This window comes from Aricia agestis, chromosome 16 (assembly GCF_905147365.1).
Source record: "Aricia agestis chromosome 16, ilAriAges1.1, whole genome shotgun sequence".
NCBI lineage: Eukaryota > Metazoa > Arthropoda > Insecta > Lepidoptera > Lycaenidae > Aricia > Aricia agestis.
The window spans coordinates 11,572,499-11,598,371 of NC_056421.1; the positions used below are offsets into that span (position 1 = coordinate 11,572,499).

The window sequence follows — 25,873 nt, forward strand, 5'->3', positions numbered from 1 at the left end:
ACATGCTGCCTATAGGGTGGAATCAATTTCCTCAATGGTACATGGTTGCAATGCCTGTAATGTAACGTAATTTAATGTTGCAATTCAAATAAAAAACAGGATCAGGTACATTGTACCACAATATAGTATATGGTCGAATTAAGAAACCTCCACTTTTTACTTGAAATCCAATAAAATACTTACCATGCCAATATTTCACTGACTCAGCAACCAATCAAAAGGGTCCAAAGTATCAATTTTTTTATTTAAACATGTCGACTAATCAGCGGTATATCTTACAAGTGTTCTTGCGATTTTTTGTAGCGGTGCAAAAACGTCAGTCACCAGTTGGTATTATTTTATGCGTAATCGGAAAATTATAATGTAAAAACTCTTTTAAGAACAGACTAAATTTTAAATTCATTTTTATTTAGAATACATTACATATATATTATTTAGAACCATTGATTATAATTAATGGTTCCAAATAATCTATAATCCAATAGTATTAATAATAATTATTATTATTGTTCAGGGCACACGAGTTTTCTACAGCATTCCGGGAAAGCCAGACTTCCAGTTCCAGGCTCATTGCAGTCCAAGGTAGTTCCCAGAGGTACGCACCTGTAATATCAATAAAATTACGTAAGGTGACGCCTTGATAATTTGGCTGCAGCAATATCGATTTTTCTCAACAATGACTAAAGTAAGAAAATATTAAAGTTCATTGTCAGTATTCATCATGTCTTTATCTTTGAATTACCCATAACATAACACGATTGATCAACTTTTATAACACAGAATAATTAATCAAAAAGGCCTCTTTAAAAACAGGAATTCTAATTTTGCTAACAGAGGAGAGTGATTTAAGCTTCCAAAATCTGTACATAGATTAGTTCAAGCATACACTATAATTTGCCCATAGCTTACATGAAATATATTTATGGTTTTTAAATTACGCGACAAAATGGTCCATTTGTTGCTGTTCCATTTCTTGTTTTCTATAAGTATGCTTGAGTAAAAAAATAACATATTAATATTATTATGCTGCTGTGGCTGACAGAGACATTTTAGAACATGAAAGGAAGGAGGATTTTGGCAGTTTATGTATGAAAGCGGCTAAACTATATAACAGATTCATCAAATATATTACATAATAAATAATAATAATTACTCCCACACTGGTTTCGGTGGCGGTGGCTGGCTTTATTGAAACCAGGCCAGATACGCAGGAGTATTTTGTAGTGCCCAAGTGAGTGCGCAGTACACAAGAGCACTCTCTATTCCTTTTACTTTCATAACCCAGTGGGACGGAAGACCGACACGACCGGCGACTTTTTACATGCCAATCCGACGCATGGATCATCTTACTTGTCAGATAATCAGGTGATCAGCCTGCATTGTCCTAACCGAACTTGGAATTAACATGAAGTTTCCAACGCGCGAATCGAATCCACGACATCCTAGTCAAGAGCGAGGCTCTAAACCACTGGACCACGGAGGCGCTAAATTAACAATTACTTACTGCCTAAAAATGATCCGACTTCAACGAAGGAGGTGTTCTATATTACATAGTTATGATGTCACGAGTGACAATGGATATTTTTTTCATTTTTTACGTAATCAGGTTAAAAGTTTTTCATTTTTTGTCTTGTTTTAAAAGCGATATAATAATTTCATACCCAACATGGTGAGCCTGTCCGTCGTCGTTACAATAGTATCTGGTGCAGCTGCCATCAGCCGGTGAGAATGATTCACCGAAACCCAACACCATGTCATAGTCACGAAGGTAGCAACCAGGGATGTTGGCTGAAAAGATATTTAACCCATATTATAGCTCATGTTAATGTAATCTATACTAATCTATATATTATATAAAAACCAAAGGTGACTGACTGATATGGTGATCTATCAACGCACAGCCCAAACCACTGTTACCGATCGGGCTGAAATTTGGCATGCAGGTAGATGATATGACGTAGGCATCCGCTAAGAAAGGATTTTGATTAATTCTACCTCCAAGGGGTTAAAATAGGGGATGAAAGTTTGTATATAATAATACTTCCTAACGCGAGCGAAGCCGCGGGCAAAAGCTCGTATTATTTTAAAAGCGAAAGTGTGTCTATCTGTCTCTTACCTTTCACGCCAAACCGCTGAACCGATTTTGCTGAAATTTGGTATGGAGATACTTAGTCCCGGGAAAAGACGCAGGATACTTTTTATTCCGGACGAAAGGTTCCGTACTGCTATAGAGCGAAAAACAGTGGTTTTTGTATGGGAAATTCCCTTAATTATTTATTTTATTTTAATTTTATTGTGAAATATTAAAGTACGAATATAATTAAGGATTTTGTGAATATTTCAAGTGCAAGCAAAAAAAACCAAAAAAATCACGTTTGCTGTATGGGAGCCCCCCTTAAATATGAACTTTATTTTGTTTTCAGTATTTGTTGTTATAGCGGCAAGAGATAAACACAATCTGTGAAAATTTCAGAAGTCTAGCTATAGCGGTTCTTGAGATACAGCCTGGAGACAGACAGACAGACGGACAGACATTGAAGTCTCAGTAATGGGGTCCCGTTTTTACCCTTTGGGTACGGAAACCTAGAAAAATGCCAATTTGTGACCATACGCATAATAGAATATCATAGCCATACGCTATAGGTTTAATTTTCTATCTACATTGGTTTGTTTTGTCGAATGTCCACGTGAGCCAAATGAAGTAGGATATATTACTGCAATGTTATCACGGCAGACGCAGCATCAGCACAATCGGTAAACAAAAGTTTTGTTCCACGTTTGCCAACGTGTCTGTCACATAAAGTTAATATACCTAATAGAGCAACAATCTCGAACTGTCAAACGAAACCGAAATTGGTTTTCATCTGTGTGAAAAATATGTGTACGTATACACTTACACAAGCTGACAAGCATGATTGAACATGAATTCCATGAAATTAAATTGTCAACGTGCGGCACGTGCCGACTAGACGTCAAATAAAGAGTGCTGCTGTCTATCACACGTCTCTTTTTACCACGCAGTGTTACTGATAGTGACATCTCTCTTGCTCAGGCCTTTGTTTCTTTATTCCGCTAGGTATATTAACTTTATGGTCTGTCAATATTTTGATATGACGTGTGCAACATCTCGGATTTTAATCGGATGCTGTCTGTGCCAGTAGTGCCCAGTAAACGCACGGCAGTCCGAAGTGTTTATTTATAATAATTGTTACTTTACATACCGAATTTTGGTGGCTTCTCTTCGATTGGTACAAATGCTACTGCCGCGTAAGCGACATACAACATTGAGAGACAAACAAACAACTTAACCGACATGTCTGTACGAGGATGTAACTAACACTGAACTGAAGGTCAATTCGATTTCCTATATAATCCACACTACCATCTGTACAAATATTATAAATGCGAAAGGATGTCTGTTTGTTGCCTCTTCACGCTCAAACCACTGAACTGATTTGACTGAAATTTGGCGTGGAGATACTTTGAGTCCCGGGAAAGGAAATAGGGTAATTTTAGTCCCGGTAAAATGTACGGTTCCACCGCGATAAACAAGTTTTGGCGCAACGGAGTTGCGGGCGTTATCTAGTCTGTGGTTACAACGACTTTGCGGTTTCATTATGAACAGGAAAATAGTATTGTCGATGGGTTCATAGATCACAATATTAATTTTTTTTATGAAGGTATATAATTATTTAAGAATAATGGGGTCTTATAAATCGATGAGTACCTACTAGGTATAGGTACAATATCCTTCTATTTAATTTTAAAATAATAATATGTCTGTCTGTTAGGGAACATACCCATACTACGTGACTTATTTTTTAAGATTTTTGACCTCCCTTTAATAACCACGCGCAGTATTATCTGTCCTATGGTCTGAAATAAACTTATTATTATTATTATTTTTTTGTTTTTTATTTACCTTTACAGGGTAAGGTTGCGGGCTTGTGGCCAAGCAACTTCAGGTAATGTAATGATTAATAATTGTTTATTATTATAATTATTATTGTGCCAAGACCCCCCCCCCCCCTCTTTAGTTTTCACGTGGTATTGACAATAATGATTTTTAAACAAATTTTAAGATAGGCAGAACAATATAATTAAAACCGAAACGCTCCATGTTCATGTCAGTTAATTAGCTATTCCCGTTCTTGAGTTACAGCCTGGGGACAGACAGACGGACAGCTGACATCCTCCTCCTATCTTAGTAATAGGGTCCCGTTTTTACCCTTTTGGCACGGAACCCTAAAAAGCCTCTCAATTAGAAGCTGATGATTTGAAATTAAATGTTTAACGAAAGAAATGGTTATTGATCGTTAACCATAACAGATAGCGATAATACGCTGTCGCGGACTTTTTGTAGATAGTGATGAATACTATAAAAATGTAGAACATTATTCTTATGTATCATGAATACTTTTCGCAGCGCAAGCAAAATAATGTAATTTTATGGAAATGTTTTGCCACTTTGGGATTTGGCCAATTTTCGGAAGGATCTCTAATATTTTTCAGAATAAAAAATAGCCTATGTCCATCACACAGGACGTAGCTATTCGTGGGTGAAAGAGTTTTTAAATCAGTTCAGTAGTTTAAAGTTTTTTGAGCCTATTCAATACATACATTGTTTGTGTGTAATACCAAAAAACCCAAATTTTCCTATATAACGGAGTCGAGCGCGAGTCCGATTAGTACTTGGCTGATTTTTCTTAGTCGCGACTCATGCACCAGAGCCTTCTTCTTAGTCGCACCCGACATTGTGCGCCAGATTCGAAGATAGTCAAAAAGCGTGATGTTCCTCTCGTCGAAATACGAAACTAAGCTACGTGACAAAAATCTAAAACCCCTCCTGTGACCGATTGTAGTATTTTTAAGAGCCCTCTCTCCCCCTAAATAGGTCACGTAGTATGGGTATGTTTCCTTACATCTTAATGCCTAAACTTCTTTATGTTGAACCAACAAAAAATGGGAAAACTTTGGCTTACTTAGCATAAGGAAACAAATTATTTAAAAAATGTATTTTATTTATAGATTTATTTATTACGTTCATTGCCAAATAGCCTGGTCTCTCTATAGTTTTAACAATATTTTGTAGTGTGTTTTAACTAAAGTACTTAAGATAGCTCGTGAAATGCATCATGAGTTAACGCGTTACATGCCGCTTAACGCGACGTCGCGTGAAGGGTAACGAACGTGTAGACTGTGGAAGCAAGAATATTAAAAAGATGGCAAGAATGAAGAAATGTCGTCTAATTTATGGGAAATGAGTTTTGTATGTGCCGTCACTGTTTTTGCACTTGAAGCCTCCACAGCATTTCGGATAAGGAAGTGACAAGTCGCCGCTGGCGGGCTCGCATCCAGGGGGTATGCCTACGGCGCCGCATCTGAAAATTAAAAAAAAGTAACGTCAGATTTTTCTTAATAATGATATGTTTTGTTACTCGTTAATCAAGCCTGATAGTATTCCTACAATTTTAAAAGTTGTAGAAAAATAATTGTCATAATAAATTTACTTTTGTCTGAATTCATCAGTCCAGTAGCAAATTTTTTAAATAAAAGTGAAAGTAATTTTATTCTTGTTATTCGATACATACAATAATATATAAAATATAATATAATTCTATATAATATAAATACTTCATGGAAAAATTAAACAAACTTTGAAAATAATGCATTGGATATTCCAAACATATATATTTTTATACTGTTATTTTTTGTTTAAATGTAAAACCGAACCGAATTAGTATGCTATTACAATTATTTTTCTTTATTGATAATAATATGTAGTTGGCATTTAAACTGGTAGCAATTAAGTTTTTTTTATACTATATTGACTGTGGCTTACGTTAGAAGCTAAAAGAATAAAACGTAATATCGCGTGTAAAGCTCGGCAAGGCCATAGAATATATATTAGTAGTACCAAGCAAGGCTTTAAATGAACGTGGCGAAAAAAGGAACTAACGCTGCCGTCATACAAAAACTACATTTTTGATAGTTCTCCTTTACCAGCAGCGCCCCCACCCACGTTCATTTAAAGCCTTGTTGCACAGTGAATAAAATGTGGAACTTACGAAGCAATTTGTATGTCGCCGCTGTCATAACAGTTGTATCTTAAGCAGCTGCCGTCGGTTGGTGTAAATTGTTCTCTGAAGGCCATGAATTTGTCAATATCAGCCATATAACAACCTTCCAATTTAGCTAAAAAAATATACATAGTATGTCATTAAAGTCTCTATGGCACACCAAATAATATTTATTATAGTGATAATATTAATCCATACTAATATTATAAATGCGAATAATGCTAAAAAACTTGGCCAATAATATATTAAGCATATTATAAGTATTATAATATAATAAGCATATTATAAGTACAATAATAAGTTAGCTGTATATTATAATTTACATTATTATTATAATATAACACATAAGGTGAAGGTCATATTCACTTATTGATAAGACTGAATTATGATACCGGTTTGTAAACAATATTTAAAATTTTAAGTAAACAATATTTAAAAATAAATATAAGGGATTAGGAGTAACAAGTAAAAATACAAGTTTCCGAAACATAGAAAACAATCTTAAACAGGTACATTAAAAACAGATATCATAATAATATTTATCATAAAACCACTTTTATATATTTTAACTTTATGGCTTCAAGCAATGTTCATTTTATATTCGATCTATTAATCTTATAATAATTGAATTGTAATACCAAATTTTAATTTATATCTTTTCATATACAATATAATTTAAATTCGAAACACTTACCGTATTTTTCTGGTTTTTTGTCGCTAGGTGCAATAGCGACTGCGGCGTACGCCACGCACAATGTCGCCAGAAACGAAAATGTCTTGAGAGACAACATGACTGCACTAATTTGGATTTAACACTAAAGTGATAGGCCTTGAACTCAGAATTTATATTCAGTCGTTATCAATTATTATTATTGATAGTTGCATTTAGTTTAGAATCACCACAGTTGGGTTAATACACACAAATATCTTTTTGATTGTTGATCAAAAATATTTTTTTATTTGTCGTAAATACGAATCTCAAGTAATAGATACGCTCTATTCAACCTGGGCTATAAAATACACAAATTAATTATTATAAATACGTAACGTAGATATTATTTACGTTGCAGTTTATAATTAATTTAAACACACACAGCCAACGTTACGCGGACATAATATTGACATTACCACAAAATTGATAATTTTATTACAGCTACTTTTAAATCAAAACTAGGGCTCAATTATTGAGTTGAGTTTCTTGGTTTCTGCATCCATATAACAACGATATCCTAGCTCTATAAGATTCTTATAGCTGGCAGGCCATAGAATTCATTTAAAATTATTGATTTATGCCAACAGCAGTAAACGATAATAATGGTCAGTTTTTAATAGTCATTTGACTGAATTTAAATGCGATGATAATGAGTTAACTCGTACAATATCATAATTCATATTTTATAGTTAGTTTAGACGTAAACAAACTTTATTACGTTGATAACATAGAGAACAAAAATAGGTCATAAAATCCAATCTTCTTATTCGTATCAGATCATCAATAAATACTGACTTAACCCTTAAGTAATATCATGGGGTAAATTTTTACCCCACTCGCATAAAAACTGCAATAATATTTTTTCTATTGAAAGTACATTTAATTCCTTTTAAGTATTCTCAGTATTGCGCACATTTTAAAGGTCAGTGGACTCGTAGTAGGCGAAAAGTCATCCATTTGAGCTGTGTAGATCTATAGGGTAAGTTTTTACCCCACGGTGTTCAATACGTATGTAGTTTTTTTGACTATCCTAAAAATTTGTTTTGTCTATTTTTATATTACTGAGGCCATAATAGTATAATCGTGAGTATTGTATTATTGTGATATGAGGTGCTACATTTTGAGTGGCGAAAGTTTACACAGAGCTTGAAAGTGTTGTTAAAAGTAAACAACTGTAACTAACATAAATTATGTAAGTAAGACTTAAAGGTGGGTGGTTGTGATTTTTATTTAGTTGTAGATAAGTTGATTACATTTTTTAAATACACCAAATGCAAAGGATGTGGTTTAGATTTATTATTCATTTCTAAAGTGCTATACTATATGTTTTGATGAGAAACAAATAATTCATTCTAAATTATTTGATTTATACGTGGGAGAGCCATGCTTCGGCATGAATGGGCCGGCTCGACCGGATAAATACCACGTTCTCACAGAAAACCGGCGTGAAATAGCGCTTGCGCTGTGTTTCGCCGAGTGAGTGAGTTTACCGGAGGCCCAATCCCCTAACCCCTACCCTATTCCATTCCATACCCTCAACTATTCCCTTCCCTTCCCTACCTTCCCCTATTACCCTATTCCCTCTTAAAAGGTCGGCAACGCACTTGCAGCTCTTCTGATGCTGCGAGTGTCCATGGGCGATGGAAGTTGCTTTCCGTCAGGTGACCCGTTTGCTCGTTTGCCCCTCATTTCATAAAAAAAATATATATATACCTACGCGCTTTACATTTTGACGGCCCTAAGCCTGTCAAAGTATGAAGCGAAAATTCGCTACTTATGATAATGAAAAGTATTATTATTATCATTGAAATACGTAGCGGGCTGCGGGAGTCACGTTATGTTAAGATAAAAAATATATTTTATAATAATTTATTATGTACAAGGCGTAATGTTATTAAAAATAAATTTCCCTTGAGAGAAACAAAGTCGGCTTGACCAACGGAATCTTACAAAAACCGACATGACGTAACTTTTAAATTTTCAGATGTGGCACTATGCGATTAGTCGATTACCCCCTGGATGAGAGCCCGCCAGCGACGTTTCACATCCTTATCCGAAATGCTGTGAAGCCTACAAGTGCAAGAAGAGTGATGGAACATACGAAACCCATTTCCCATAAATTAGACGACCCTTTCGTTCGTTGTCAATTTCTTATGTTTTTACGTCAACACGTTCGTAGCCATTCACGCGACGTCGCGTTAAGCGGTATGTCATTCATTAACGTGTTAAGAGGAGTCCACACCGCCCTTTTTTCCATACAAACGTTGTCCCTTGTTTCCTCCCGGGATAATGCTAGTATAGTTATAATTTTTTTCCTGAATATCTACGACCACTAACACAATGTCCTTATGTTTTCTTTTTCTTCATAATTTAATTATTAAATAAGATATGAACGTTCGAAAATCCAAAAAAATGGCCAGATTTCCCGCTGTGTTCAAATATCCACAAAACAGATTTGGCTAGATTATACAAAAAAAAAAAAAATAGGAACACAGCTCAAGCTTTTCTTTAATCTTTAATGAAAAAAGTACTTTAATCGGTTAAGTTTTGGAGAAGGAATCAGGGGACAATGAATCGTTGATTTTCTGCAGTTGTCTCTATCGCGTTCTTCGGTATAGGCTTGAGGTAAGGGAGACAGTTATAGATATTACACGTACTTTTTTTTTCATTTCTCTAGCCCATGGTGTCGTGATCCGATCTGCCCCCTTTTATCGTGAAGACGTAAGTGACTTACGTCTTCACGATTAAGCCTTTTTGGTACTTCAGCCAACAGTCTAACAAAATATAGTGTACTAGCTGTTGCCCGCGACTTCGTCCGCGTGGACTTCAGTTTATAGCGCGCGATGTCAACAAAATCGGTGTCAAAAGCCTTTATAAAAAACTCTGGTATCCCAAATCAAAACAGATGTGCAGTGTGCACAATGCATATAATATTTAATTTTTTCAAATTAAACTTTATAATATTTTTAACAACTTTACCCATAAACTGTTTATCATTAATAGGTTTAAGGTTACGTCACTGCATAGTGCATAGATAAAGTACTGAGTTATAATATAATGACGTAAATAGACATAACAATCGAAAAAACCGAAACTCGGATTTAAAATGATACCACCTCTTACAGAAAGACTTTTGAGCAAGCGTCAGCGCGATGTAAGGGACGCACGGCGTCATCTATTATGCATTTTTGGAACTAACTTAATTTGAACAAATTTACGCATTTTCACCCCCTTACAAACCTCTTTTCCAGTAAAAAAGTAGCCTATGTCCTTTATCAGGCTTTAGACATTCATATCTGTATACAAAATTGCATTACAATCGGTTCGGTAGTTTCGAAAGTATCTCTGTCACGCCAAAACGTGAAAGCGAGACAGACAGAGATACTTTCGAATTTATAATATTAGTATAGACTATAGATTATACCAAACATAATTGGCAATAAACGTGATAAATAAATCTGTAAATACTTTTTTTTACAACGCCAATGGCATTTGCCATGGGTCTAGTGGAGACTTGAGATAATACATTTTTAGAACTTTACTTAACAATAGACTTTACTTAACAATAGACGCTTAATACAGTGGTAATATTGGGTAGTGTTTAATATTACAAAAAAAAAAAATTAACAGATTTTAAAAATAAAATAACAAGTCACGAATCGTGATGACTACTTATTAGTAATCGTGACTCACGATACGAAATTAAAAATTAAAGCCAAGATTCCCAAGGCTCTGGTATCCTGCCCTTAATATTATACTAAAATATATTAAGGGCAGGATACTACGTCCATAAAACACAAAATAAAATATTTCCTATACATATAGTTAACATGCGACGAAAAAACAAGAAAATAAAAACGTGTTTTTATTTTTCACACCACATAATATAAGGCTTTATATTAACATACAAACGGAACGATGAATGTTCCTATGAATGTCGTCTTTAAAGGGTATAAAAAATTCCTTCAACAAAAACATTGGTATATATTATTCTCTTACAATGGAAATGTTATACCTAGTTTTATATTTATCTTTATAGACGTATATTTAGTAGGCTTTCCCTAATAGTGTTATGCATGAAAAAAACAACGAGAAAATTATTCAAAACAAAGAATATTATGTAGAAATCATGTAGAAATATATTTTTGCGCCAAAATTATTTTGAAACTGTTTGATATTATATAGAAATGAAATACAAACAGTACACCTACTCATTACTGGTTAAAATTTTTGTTGATTAGGTAAGAAACTATTGGTACAGGTTCCCTAGAATAATTTTTTTCATTACTATCAAGCAAACGGAAACAAAATTGTTTTAGGGAACATGTTCTAAGTATATGGTGTTGTTACAAAATAAATTGTTCAATGTTCTGAAAGTATTTGGTTTGGATCAAATACTTTCAGAACGTCGTTGCCACTGGTGCCTACCACCGGTTCGGTAACTAATTCGACATGAAGAGCCGGCGCAAGAAACTCGCACGGGACTCGCAAAGTGGGAATAAATATTATTTTTAAAATGCAACTTTTTAAAATACTTAATTGATTTAAAGTAGTATTTCGTTAGTCTATGATTGAAAGGTTTTGAACGAGATTAACTAGGTACTACTGAGTACTGGAGCCTTACGCAGGTACTCACCGGGCACGGATGCTTCGGTGAGTACCTGAGTAAGGTCGCCAGGAGAGAGCCAACGCCGGCCTGCCATGAGTGCGGCGCTGTGGAGGACACGGCCCAGCATACCCTTGCGGTGTGCGATCATTAGGCCGTGCAGCGCCACGATCTCGTGGCAGTGCTAGGAGGGGATCTCTCGCTCCCGAGCATGGTGTGCTGCATGCTCGAGAGCGATGAGGCCTGGCAGGCGGCGGTCTCTTTCTGCGAAATTGTTATGTCGCAGAAAGAGGCCGCGGAGCGGGACACCGGACAGAGAAGACGATCCCACCTCTCTGCCGCTCCGCCGGCGTAGGACGGGAGTGCGGAGGCGACGCTATGCGAACCTCCTAAATCTCGTCTGACGGGGCTCCGGGAGAGGATGGGAACCTCCCCGGCTTAGCCAGTCCCGGCGCCGAGGGGAACGCTTCAGTTTGCCGAAGCGTTCTCTAACTTTGGTGGAAGTCCGGTCCCTTCTGAGGTAGACCGGCCGGTCGTGGAGGGAGTCCTGTGTTTGTTAGATCCGGGACATCCCTCCTTTATACGGCTGAAGGCGAACCGCAGGTGGTTTTAGTGAGTAAGAGTCTCACATACCCCCGGGGTGCTTCAGCTAACTGAGGCACATCCCCAACCCGGGGCACCCATGACGGGTTTCCCCTGCGCAAAAAAAAAGGTACTACTGAGTACTGACTCAATAAAACACAATGTTCGTGCACTATTTGCATATTTAATATTTGCTTATATGAATTACTAATAGATTTAAATGAATTATTATTGCATTCAAAAAAAAATATATTAGGGTTGCCAGAATCACGTAACTTTGATAATAAAAGTGAGATTATTTTCTATTAATGTTAAGCATTATTAATATTTATTTAATACAACACATTCCATTAATTTAAATGAATAACAACCTACTACCGTATAATCAATAACATAATATTATTAAGCTACCAATTTAAATAGGTACCACGTAGTACCTAACCATAATATTAATTTGTTTGAAGCATTTAGATTTAAATGATTCGAAGAAATAAAGTTCTTTTTCACATACCTACCTCTAAAATTTAGATGTTTGTGAAAAATAATTTTTAACCTGTTAAATGTTGAACTCAGTTTTTAGGTACTTGGTTAACTTGTTAGTTCCTAAAGACGTGTTCGCTAAATGGGGCTGAATAAAGATGTGATAATAATACAAAACAAACAACAAACACCGCGACCGGGAGTCGTGACCATAAAGTTAGTATACCTAGCGGAATAGAGCAACAATCTCGAGCTATCAAACGAAACCGAAATTGGTTTCATCTGAGTGTAAAAATATGTGTATATACCTACACTTACACAAGCATGATTGAACATGATTTCTATGAGATTAATTCATGAAGCCTCAAGCGACCACATCTGCCGCGATAACAATAGATAAGCTATTGTGTCTCGTTTTTCCGCGATCAATAGGTTATATTGTCAACGTGCGGCACGTGCTGACTGGACGTCGAAAAAGAGTGCTGCTGTCATGTATCACACGTCACTTTTTACCACGTGTTACTGATAGTGACATCTCGCTTGCTCAGGCCTTTGTTTCTCTATTCCGCTAGGTATATTAACTTAATGGTCATGATACGAAAATTTTATATTAATAATAATATGCACTTTCACAGAAATTAGGTCATAACTCAACAGTTGAAAGATCTCCGTCATTTGGTCGGGATAAGTCAAGTCAAAAGTTATTGAAGATCAGTCGAACGGGTTGAAGTTACCACATCAAAATACGTAGGTCCACCAATTTCATTGATAATATTAGTACTATCAGAGAAGTTAACTCATAGGCAGCTATGGTGGATCCGCTGGTGGACCCACGAAGCTAAAACAAAGGGTGGACCAACGTTATTTGGTTTATTTATAATAATAATAATAATAATAATAATATCTATGGACGCTTCACACCACGTCAGTTTGGCCCCATGCTAAGTGCCTGAAGGACTTGTGTTACGGGTACCAGACAACGGAAATATATTTAATACTTTTATACTATACATAATATATTTAAGATTTTTATTATATGATACACATATTTAATACACATCCATGACCCAGGAACTTCTAAAACTTTTTGTTCCGTCGGCGGGATTCGAACCCGCGACCCCCGGCTTGAGCTACCAACGCGCTTACCACTGAGCCACAGAGGTCGTCAAATGTCATGCCCAGTCGATAGATGGCGCCTAACATGGAATTGACATAACCCGACCAAATGACGAAGTCTTTCATCTGCCTATGAATCAATTTTCGATGGTACAGGGTGTAAAAAGCGATAATTATTTAGAGTGTACGTGGGGGGGTGGTGGGGGGGTTTTTGAATAGAATTTTTTATCTTTTTATGTGCGAATTCTTAACGATGGGGCGTTTTCCATAGAACATAGAAGTCAAAAGTAACACTTTCATAGCTTTGCTACTTCCACAATGAACTCTATAATATTAGGTTAGGGAAAAAGTTTATTCGCATTTTATATAAAAATTCAAAAGGTTTTTTTATAAAGTTTACTTACAATTGACTAAAGTATATAGGTAGGTGTTATTTTGTTCGATAACTTTTTGCCATCTTGTTGGTAGGGACGATCCCATCGATAGGTATAATAAAAATGTTGGGGCTTCTGATGAAAAAACTGCGACAAGTGGTTTTGGCAGTCCTCTTGTGATGTCAACCTGACACTGATAAGGAATTCTGCAGCGACCGAAACAGGTGGAAATCTGAAGGTGCAAGGTCAGGACTATACGACGGATCCATTAACACCTTCCAAGTTCCAGCTATTATGTGAGACGCATAATTAAATACACATTACACACCTTAAGGTAGTATCATTTGTTTTTTTACATCCTTTATAGTAGAGGAAGGGAGGGTGCTAATTTTGTGGTCACTCGAGCGTCATGGAGACTTTTTGTACATTAGATAAAACTGATTAACAAATAATAAGAGCGTTTTTTATTTTAGTGGTGGGTTCAGAAACTGCAGCCATTTTAAAGTTTTGAAAAAGAAAATTTATTATATTCAGAAAATTTAGACAGCAAGGACTAAATCATTTAGTTTAGTGCAAAATAAAATATTTGCGAAGCTTAGTTAGAAAGCTTTACTTTTTTATATTTTAAAATGTACCTACAGGCTTACCAAACCTTTGAATCGTCAGTGCTTTATATGGATTCTTTGGGGTATACTAAACATTTGCCCCTTACTAATAAACGTTGTATAAGCTTTGAATAGGTTCTGGACCAGGGGGGGGGGGGGGGGGGGGACGTAGGGACGTAAACATGATTCAGGGGGGGGCAGCTCCCCCCCCCTGCCTCTCCCTCGGTACGCCCGGTAAGCTTTGAATAGTTATACAGTGTTTTGTTCCTGTCACACAAGTGACATTTTTAATTGGATTGAAGAAGTTTTCTATGAGCAATCTAAAACTTATCCAACACGGTTTTTACTTTAACGCGGCGTCACCTTAAATAACAAATTTTAGCAAAATCGGTTCAGCGGTTTGGGCGTGAAGAGATAATAGACAAACAGACACTTTCACAGTAACAACGTCAGAATGGATATAAATTAATAATAATAGAGCTAGAGGTATAGCCGAATGTCGCCATTTTAGAACTGCAGGTTATAGGCGGACACAGTGAGTAATGCGCCTTATTTCCGTAGTCTGGAATTACCTATGGCTCTGTTGCTTCCATCTTAACGTGTGGTGGAGGCACATGATGAAGCGATTGGTAATCTGATAGAGATTAGAGATTATGCTTACTAGGAAAAACAAGACTTGAGTTGAAAGTCATGTTCGGATTAAGCTCGAGTATATTTTAGAAGAATAATACGCAAAAGAGCAGAAGGCACTACAGTTACTAAGAGTGTCTAGTGAGTTTTTCGCATGTGTATGACCATGTTGGAATGTCACACTTGTGTTGACAGTTACGGCACATCAGATTTTATGAGCATTACCCAGCATCAGTGGCTACTAAGGGGCAAGGTGGGGCGGCGCCCGGGGCCCCCAAATTCAAGGGGAATTTTAGATGTTTTGTAGCGGTACTATTTTATTCTAAGGTATGTTTTAGATCGTAAGTAAAGTAATAAAAGGATTTGCAAAATTGTTTGCTGCGGTACGTGAAATTTCCAACATTCACCTCTTGTGTGTTGAGTTACACGGGTTTGGTCCCTGGCCTTGCCAGTATACTAAGTTAAGTTTCGATAGGTTAAATACTAGTTAATAATAAGTTAAAGACTAGAGAATCTACGCTAAATTAAGTCGCTAGCGTTTTTCCCTTGCACCATCCACCGTCCATACACCTAACCATTGCAATTTAAAGCCATTGTCCTAATGAAACTAACTGGAAATATCATACGTAGCCTGTAGTAGCCTTCGATGTCTTAGAAGCCTATAATAGAAGACTAGAGGAATCTCAATAATTAAGAGTTAGGGGCGGCGTAAGGCGTGGGCGGTGTGGGCGACCGCCCACGGCCCTGCGGTCTAAGGGGCCTCGCATCCCTTGGACCACGAGGTTTTTTTTTACAAGTTTTGATACTCAAATATTCTGAAAAGTTTTATAAATAGAAGTTTGAGTATCCAAATATTCATAAAAAAGTTTGATAAATAGAAGTTTGAGTATCAAAAAATTCTTTCTCTCCAAAAATCCGTCTTTTTGCGCGTCAACCATCAGGGGGCCTCGCAAATTATATTTTAGGGGGCCTCGCAAGATATATCTTGCCCACATCAAATTTTGGTCTTGCCCCGCCAATGTTAAGAGTAACCGTAGAACGATTCCTTCAAGATATTTACTATAATCCATAAAGTATACTTAATAAGTATACGTATAAATGTTAAAGTGTTTTTTTTTTAATGAAATAAGGGGGCAAACGAGCAAACGGGTCACCTGAATGAAAGCAACTTCCGTCGCCCATGGACAGTCGCAGCATCAGAAGAGCTGCAGGTGCGTTGCCGGCCTTTTAAGAGGAAATGGGGTAATAGGGGAGGATAGGGGAAGGAATAGGGTAGCGGATTGGCCTCCGGTAAACTCACTCACTCGGCGAAGCATAGCGCAAGCGCTGTTTCACGCCGGTTTTCTGTGAGAACGTGGTATTTCTGCGGTCGAGCCGGCCCATTCGTGCCGAAGCATGACTCTCCCACGTATATAGAAGGGTGTCGGTCGAGTGTGTCGGCCTGTCTGTTACTTCTTCACGCACAAGTCGCTAAGACGAATTTTTGACCGACTTCCAAAAAGGAGGAGGTAATATGTTCGGCTGTATGTATTTTTTTTATGTATGTTCAACGATCATTCAGCCGTTTGTGGTCCGATTTACAAAATTCTTTTTGTGTTGTATAGGGTTTGACTTGAATTTGGTACCATGTTCATAAAACTTAACGGTACGGTACGGTAACGTCGGTACCAGCTTAGCGTAAGTTCTATGTCAAGGATCTCAGAACTTTTTCGGGCTGGTAGCGACTTCAAAAGTACGAAGATTGAGTACAGAAATAGTTGATATTTAGGCGAAGTCTGAAGACGGCACTATAATAAGAAATAATAATTATTTGATTCTTTTTAGATTATGTTTAAGAATATTACTTTTGTTTTTACCTTGGAAGTCGGTTTTAATTTTTTGTTAAAAAATAATAATTTTAGTTACACATATTTTTTTCTGTCTTTGAACTCCGAGATTAAGAGACTAGAATTTTATTTTTCCATCCTGTTCTTTTAATTACCTACGTTCCTCGTTATATTTTCTCAGCTAGATATGGCTAAAGCAATTAATTAATATTTCAGGTAATTAATTCTCCTTCCCCCGGGAGATTTGGACGAAATATATCAAATGAAATTAACTTTGACGCGTTACAACTCAAAAAGTAACTGAAAATATGAAAATAGTATATAAATAATAGTATATTTTTTAAGATTTTTCTGTAGAAATATTTTCTACTAGAATCTAGATAAAGCCTGCTCTTGCACCAAAATCTGTTTATCGCGCGGAAACCGTATATTTTCCTGGGATAAAAATTATCCTATGTCCTTTTCCGGGACTCAAATTTGACCTCCATACCGAATTTCAACGAACTCGGTTCAGTGTTTTGGGCGTGAAGACATAACAGACAGACAGACACACTTTTACGTTTATAATATTAGTATGGAATCCCTGAAAAAGTATTAAGGTGTTTTAATAGTGGCGGTTTTCATCAATTTCGGTCTGAATACGTAATTAACTGAACAAATAGTTTACTTATTACCTAGTAAATACTAGGTATTTGATTAAATGCATGTTCATATAAAATTATTACTGTAAGAGTTTTTTTAAAAGATGAACCTCAAAATGCAAATAGCTAAACACAATTAAATATTATTTCAGTATAAACATATTATAAAATGGCTTTTTGTAATTTCCTGATATTTTATAAGATTCCTGATCAAAACTAATAGCAAAATATTAACGTGAATATTTCATCAAAATATATTTAATAAATATCTTTGAGTACGCGTTAATTCGATAAGGATATAACTCGGAATTCTCAATAATTAGATATTTAACCCTTAACGTATCCACTCTAAACTTCACTTCAAGAGTTGAGGGGTACTTATTACCCCAGAAGGAGGTAATATGAATTCCTTTAACCCCGTTTTAAGATATCGGAAGGCGTTTATGGCGGGTTAAGATAATTTTCTTTAAAAAATATAGCCCGAATTTCACAAATATCTGTTAGTGTTAACAACTTGTTAAAATGTCATGTCTTCTCTTTCATTTATAAGAAAAACGAATGAGGGAACGTGATACTTTTTCGAGCTTTAACTTTAACAGTCTTTGGTGAAATTGGGGCTTAGGCTTCTTACAGACGAAGAGCACAATATGTCGACGGCATAGCAATTTTTATTTACCACTTTACCGCGGCAATCTTCCAGTGCCACACGTAGTTTCATAAAAATCTTAAAATCCACGTAATTTTTCTATCAAAATATCGACAAAAACGTCCCTAACGATTATGGACAAGCGTAAAAATATCTATGGTATTAAACGTTACACCTCTGGGGTGGCAAATTTTTTAAAGTCAGCCGTAAATAACAGGTGTTACTAAACGCTTCTTTACTACCTTGTTTTGATGGCAATATCGAATTTGTGGCGATTCTGGCCATTTAGCCGAAACTTTTTCGTTTTCGCTTCGTTATAGAATCGCCGATCGAAATGTATGGAATTGACATAAGACGAGTCGAATGTCAACGTCATATTAACGAACGCTTATGTCAATTCCATACATTTTCATCGGCGATTCTATAACGAAGCGAAAACGAAAAGATTTTGGCTCACCCCCCAGAGCCATTACAGATTTAAAGCGCTGGGTGACGATCGCAAAATCAAACACAGAAAACCGGCGTGAAACAGCGCTTGCGCTGTGTTTCGCCGAGTGAGTGAGTTTACCGGAGGTCCAATCCCCTACCCTATTCCCTTCTCTTCCCTTCCCTACCTTCCCCTATTCCCTTCCCTTCCCTACCCTCCCCTATTACCCTATTCCCTCTTAAAAGGCCGGCAACGCACTTGCAGCTCTTCTAATGCTGCGAGTGTCCATGGGCGACGGATGTTGCTTTCCATCAGGTGACCCGTTTGCTCGTTTGCCCCCTAATTTCATAAAAAAAAAAAACATTTGTCTATATATATAACGTTTTATGGTTAATGGTACTCAGTTTTTTCCAAATGACGACTTATTTGTGTTGTGAAAGAGTACTAAACATCTGGAAATATTTTACCTCGTTGGCATTCTGTTATGGCATTATAAACAAGACATTACTTTAAAAAAAATCGGCCAAGTGCGAGTCGGATTCGCGCACAAAGGGTTCCGTACCATTATAGAGCAAAAATAGGCCCAAAAATTGTGTTCTTTGTATGGGAGCCCCTCTTAAATATTTATTTTATTTTAATTTTATTATTTATAATAATAATAATAATAAAACACTTTATTGCTCACAAATACAAAAAATTACACAAAACACAAGCTCAAATTAAAACAGTTATTTAAATATGTGGGCAAAGGCGGTCTTATCGCTAAAAGCGATTTCTTCCAGACAGCCTTTGTGTTAACTGGAGAACTTTAATGTAAGCGGAAGTATAGTTATTTGTATTAATTATTTAAGTATAAATATAACTAAGAATATTGTGAACATTTCAAGGGCCTAGCTGTAACCATTATTCCAATTCCAATTATAACCATATTATAATCGAAAAAGGCAAAAAAAATACGTTTGTTGTATTGGAGTAAAAGATAATTTTCTTTTGTTTTTAGTATTTGCTGCTATAGCGGCAACAGAAATACATAATCTGTGAAAATTTCAGAAGTCTAGCTATAGTGGTTCGTGAGTAGACAGCCAGACAGACGGAGAGACATCGAAGTCTCAACTAAAGGGCCCCTTTTTTACCCTTTGGGTACGGAACCCAAAAAAACAATAACCTAACTACGTAAGAAATAAATAAATATGTTTCTGCGGCAAGATTACAAATTTCATAGCCATGACATTTGCAAAAATTGGTCTTGTAGTTTAGCCGCCACGCGAACATATACATACATACTTAGACTGCCTGAAACCATTTCCTTTATATCTATCTATCTACCTTTCTTTTTGGCTGAACCGCAGTCGGGTAAAAAACAAAACAAGCCACAAACAACCAATGAAATTGGAAAAAATGTAAGATGTTTATCCCATAAGAAATCAATGAGTAGTCCTGTTTGCCAGAACAAGGGTTTAGGGTAATACACTACCCAATATACTTACCGAGCCATTTGCGACAATCAATGTACAAGCAAAGACATGGAGGTAAAAAAGATAGACAAGGTAAGCAGAGAAGAAACTGAGGAATTTCAAGTGAAAATTAGTAGGAAAAATTGAAAAGAAAAAGAAGCTAAACTCTTACCTGAAAAAAAAATCGTAATATTTGACTTGGTCCAGTTGTATGCACTCGCCAGCTAATCTAACGTGTCAGTGGTTACTTATTTCTTATTATAGGTCACATAATAATGTCTTAAAAATGCTATGAAAAGCTAAACTCAGCAAACTAAGATACTGTTACGGTACACGGTATACGGACATGTGGTGCCATCTAGCGGCAAACCAGCGAAACTGATAAGGGGACACTCTACACATAAATCCCCTACTCGAAACTAGATGGCGCTAGGTGGTACATACAATCCTTCGAACCCTAGCACGTAACAATACTATAATGTATGATGATAATTCGATTTGGCGCTTACGGTCCCTTATAATATAAAACCATATAAATTGTAACCACATTTATGATTTTGCTATTGATTTCAAAGCCACCTATAACATCATTTGACTGAAGAAATATCCATTTCGACTAAATAAGTTAGGCCATCCCCGAGCAAACGACCTTGACTATTAGTCTTGTCAAGACAGCAGACAGTAAAAGATCTTGGTGTTATTTTTGATGAACAGTTATGTTTTCGCCCGCACTATGAGCATATATTAAAAAACCGGCCAAGTGCGAGTCGGACTCGCGCACCGAGGGTTCCGTACAAACCTGCAAGGTTTACAAAGTTCGTTCATTACGACAATCGAGTCATAACTATGGTATTTTTATTGCAAAATGAAATTCATAACATTACAATGGGGAAAGATGGAGGAGCATAAATTTAAGACAAAGATCTCTTAATAGTTTAAGTAATTCTTTATTTTATATTAACACATATCATTTATCTATAATATAACTGAAACACTTATACTAGCCTTGCAGCAGACTATCGGCGGCGGCGGCGGTCGGTCGCGACTTGCGGTATCAATGGTTGTACTTTTGCGTTTTGCGTTTTTGCGTTGACTTAGAATTTTTTTTTTTTTCACGGGTTAAAGGCAATAAGTATTTGATATGAATTTCAACTTGATAGCTCTACGCGTTCATGAGGAAAAAAGTAATAAGTTTATATTTATTAAAAAATATATATTTTGTAATGTAACTAAAAATTTAAGGTTTTCGGAATTTTTCCTTTATGTGTGCTATAAAACGTTGCTTCATGCCAAATTTCAAGATTCTAGGTCGACTGGAAGTACCCTTTAGGTTTTGATTCCCTTGCGAGTACTTGCGAGTTTCAAAATATGCAGCTTAAATTGCTGTTTCTTTTGATTGCGTTGACATAGAAGTTTGATTTTGTTACAGCTTAAAGGTATTATAGACCTGAGTATTTGGTATGAATTTCAATTTAATACCTCTACGCGTTTATGAGGAAATGGGTAGTAAGTTTAAAATTATTAAAAAAAATATATATTATGTGATGTAACTAAAAATTTATGGTTTTCGTAATTTTTCCTTTATCTATGCTATAAGACGTTGCTTCGTACCAAATTTCAAGATTCTGAGTTCACGGGAAGCACCCTGTAGGTTTTGATTCCCTTGCAAGTGTCGAAAATTTGCGGCATAAACGGCTGTATCTTTTGATTGCGTTGGCTTAGAAGTTTGATTTTTTCACAGCTTCAAGGGACAGTAAACCTGAGTAATTGATATAAATTTCAGCTTCATACCTCCACGCGTTCCTGAGAAAAAGGGTCTTGACAGACGGACGGACGGACAGACGGACAACAAAGTGATCCTATAAGGGTTCCGTTTTTTCCTTTTGAGGTACGGAACCCTAAAAAAAGTAATAAAATGTTAGGGTTTGTCATACGCTCCACAAAAGACTTTAGGAAACCAAATAGTGTTCTAGCATTATTTTTCAGCTTAGTCAGAAGCGTGGTGGAGTATTGCTGTCCAGTTTGGTCCCCCTTTTACAAAACACACATCGAAAGCATTGAGAGGGTACAGAAAATGTGTTTGAGATATCTTACACGAAAACTTAATCTCGGTCGTGTGGTAAAAGACTATATCACTCAATTGTCCAAATTCAGCGTGTTACCGTTAAGTGCTCGTCGTGAGAGATACGATCTTCTTTACCTGCATAAAATACTCCATTCCTCTATTGATGCTCGGTATAGATCGCGTAAGCCGAAAATGTTCGCTATCCAGGCATTCAAAAACAATACGTCCTATTACAATCCGCTAGTTAGAATGTGTCGTACTTATAATGACCTTGCAGTGGGTAGTTGGAGCGTAGACATTTTTCGTCAATTTTCACATTATAAGAAAACGATCAATAATATTATGAAAGCCAAGTATTTGCCATCTCTTGTTTCCGACTATGACAAACATTGTTAATAACTCGCATAGTAATCATTTTTCAGATCCATTTCTTTTCTCTACACAATAAGTATTGTTTATTTTGTTTTGTTTTAGTAATATAAGTAAAGCTAAATATTATTCACTCATTGTATACTCAACGTTTCGTAGTGGATATTATCAGTTTTCTTGTATTAATAGTTTATTTTTAGTAACAACCTAATAATAATTATGTTATGTATACTATTTTTGGGTTGCCGTCTAGCCTAGAACTTAAGATTATGTTTGTACAACCATGCAATGACTGTAACCTGTCTGTATACTAAATATAAATAAAGAAATAAATATTAGCCGCGTTGTGAAATCGCACCAAAATCCTATTTTTTTCACTTATCTTAGTTCAAAATAATTGACCTAAAAATTCAATGTAGTCAATGAAATTGTCGATCTATTGGCGTGTGTTTCAAATGAAAGTAATTTTGTAAACTGAAAGTATGCTTGAATTTTAATAAATTGGTAAAAAACGGTAAATTACGGCATCTCCGTAGGGGTAGCGCCTTAATTGACAGAAACAGAACGGCAAATCTAATAATGTAATTTATGCAAAAGTTCTATTGATTGGTGATTTCCTTCATTGGGCACTAGAATAGTCATAACTGGTATCTCAAGAAGTATCAGTTCACATATTTTCGTTCAATCTAATAAAATCGCCACATCCATTTCTATCGCTCCAAATTCCCATTCTTCCCAGTAATGTAACCCGATAAGGAATCAGCAGATGCTCAATTCGGTTCACTCGATCAGGTTCGGTCCAGGTCAGAGCCAATCGCCTAATATTCGTTACACTAAAAGGTATTGGTAAAGTTGATTTGAAAGAAAAGATTTTGATGACTGAAAACGAACAGAAAAAGGTTAAATGGTAAATTGGCTCCTGGAATCTCTTTGGAACAGACTGATTGTCACTAAAACCCACAATTATTAACACAAACCAATTCAATCTTATAAGGATCTTGTGACACAAGGATACTATAATTATTTTTTCTTAGAGGCATGAGTGTCTCAACATAACGTCGTCGTATTAACGCTACGCCCGCCATAGCACGTGACATCGTAATTTTACGTCGAAACACGGTACATTGTAACTTTACGTTGAAACACGATACATTGTAGCTCTACGCCGTAGCACGTAACATCGTAGCTCCACGTCGTAGCACGTGATGTCGTAGCTCTACGTCGAAACACGATACGTTGTAGCTCTACGCCGTAGCACGTGACATCGTAATTCTTAGCTCTACGTCGTAGCATGTGACATCGTAGCTATAATATTATGTCGTCATCGAAAAAACTATTTTAGATGAATACTTTTAAATGGGACCAAAATATAATAGCTCCCGCACCGGTTTCGGTGACGGTGGCCGATTTCATTAAAACCAGGCCAGTTACGCAGGAGTAATTTTATAGCGCCCAAGTGTGTGCGCAGTACACGAGAGCACTCTCTATTCCTTTACTCTCATAACCCAGTGGGACGGAAGACCGACACGACCGGCGAGACATCAGGCGCAGGACCGACATTTTACATGCCCATCCGACGCATGGATCATCTTACTTGTCAGACAATCAGGTGATCAGCCTGCATTGTCCTAACCAAACTTGGAAATAACATGTTTCCAACGCGGGAATCGAACCTACGAACTCCGAGTCAAGAGCCGCGCTCTATACCACTAGACCACGGAGGCGTTTAAAATATAATAATCCCACGAACATCGAAAAACTTCCTACGTTACACACACAGTTAATATTTAAAAGGGTTCCTAGTTCCTACTACTTAACGGCGCCCGAAACAGCAAAATTAGTTATTCCATACGCAAACAATTCATCAAAACTTTAAAACCCAAAAACCGATTAATATATCAAGCTTATTACTAATCAAGGATACGTGTTAACCCTTAACTTGCTTTGTATAAATCAACCCTTAAATTGTAATCCGGGGTATCTTGGACCGCTGCCGTGGCCTCGCCGGTAATATTTTAAAATTTCAGACAAAGCTCGCCAGATTTACGATCGGTTTGTGTAAATTGGAAAGTTTTGGGAGACATATTGCGACCGGGGCTAAATTAATGCTGGCTTTTTTTACCCCGTCACCTCGTGTTGGGTTAATCCAGACAGACTGTCGCTTATTTTCGAATTAGTTGCTCCGTTAATACAGTTTTTTACCTTATATTTTTTCAGTGTTTTGTTGTTTTTTTTTTTGGGAAAATGAAATTTTCGGACCCTCGACATCTGATTTAGAAGTATAAATACTACTCATGATTATTATTATAAACTAAATGACCCGGTGCACTTTTTATAAACCTTATATAGACTTCTATGAACGTTTCAAGACTAAAAGTAGTCAAATTGATTCAGCCGTTCTCTTACTTGTGCAGAGTCTGACAATTAGATAATCAGCCTGCATCTAACCAAACTTGAAAATAACACGTTTTCAAAGCGGAAATCGAGCCCGCGATCTTCGAGTCAGGTCCCACGTTCTAAACCACGGGGGCGTCAAAATCATCTAGTCGTGATGATGATGATGATGTAAGGTCATCATCATCATGACCTCGCCAGTTTACGCCAATCTGTTTCATAAGTGGGGCGGTGTGGATCATTTGTCAAATGATTTACGTATCTACAGAGATGAGCTATGGGCCGTTGGCTCGTGATGCCGAAATTTATCGCCTACCCTCGCGGTTTGTAAATAATTTTACCCGAAAAGGGTACACACCCGTACCCACATGGGTACCGCTATCCATACAAATGTAAGAATTTAGAGAGCAGTGTTGTGTGTTACCACTTGTCGTGCTAAGACAATTTTCATAAGTATGGAGGTTTTCATTCGCTGAAAAAGATGTACTTTTAAGTATCTATATTTGCGGAAAAATGTACGGTGATATAAAACTTTTTGTGAAAAACATTTTTAGCGATATAACGCTAAGTTCTTTAGAGATCTTTTGCAAACTGAAATAAAATTATATTTGTATATTTTTTATGAAGCAACCCTGAAGTTCAAGCTCTTTTAACAAGGCAGGCGAGTGAGAAAAAATCAGCATTTTTGATTCTTGACCCTCTCCATACCTCTCGCAAGAATTGATGATACTCAAAGAGTATGAATTGATGAATTTTATACAGGACTTTAGCCCGCGACTCTGATGGGTAAATTACAGTAATAAACCCCTTTTATAAAAGCCCATAAATAAAAGAGTGCAATTCGTGTGTATAGGCTTGTCAATCAA

General features: G+C 36.5%; 2 protein-coding genes and 1 long non-coding RNA gene across 3 annotated transcripts; all 3 read right to left on the reverse strand.

Moving 5' to 3' along the window:
- Nucleotides 1-387: 387 nt before the first annotated feature.
- LOC121734735 lies at nucleotides 388-3,381 on the reverse strand. The gene is made up of 3 exons (XM_042125337.1): nucleotides 3,222-3,381; nucleotides 1,662-1,788; nucleotides 388-603 (listed from the first exon to the last, which is right to left on the reverse strand). The coding sequence occupies exons 1-3, from the start codon at nucleotides 3,313-3,315 to the stop codon at nucleotides 504-506; spliced, it is 321 nt and encodes a 106-aa protein (XP_041981271.1). The 5' UTR covers nucleotides 3,316-3,381; the 3' UTR covers nucleotides 388-503.
- Nucleotides 3,382-5,012: 1,631 nt separating this feature from the next.
- LOC121734693 lies at nucleotides 5,013-7,002 on the reverse strand. Its single transcript, XM_042125292.1, has 3 exons — nucleotides 6,775-7,002; nucleotides 6,069-6,195; nucleotides 5,013-5,381 (listed from the first exon to the last, which is right to left on the reverse strand). The coding sequence occupies exons 1-3, from the start codon at nucleotides 6,869-6,871 to the stop codon at nucleotides 5,252-5,254; spliced, it is 354 nt and encodes a 117-aa protein (XP_041981226.1). The 5' UTR covers nucleotides 6,872-7,002; the 3' UTR covers nucleotides 5,013-5,251.
- An 11,156-nt stretch (nucleotides 7,003-18,158) lies between these two features.
- LOC121734799 lies at nucleotides 18,159-20,664 on the reverse strand. Its single transcript, XR_006036786.1, has 3 exons — nucleotides 20,654-20,664; nucleotides 19,229-19,232; nucleotides 18,159-18,275 (listed from the first exon to the last, which is right to left on the reverse strand). It is a non-coding gene; the product is annotated as an uncharacterized LOC121734799 (long non-coding RNA).
- Nucleotides 20,665-25,873: the final 5,209 nt, after the last annotated feature.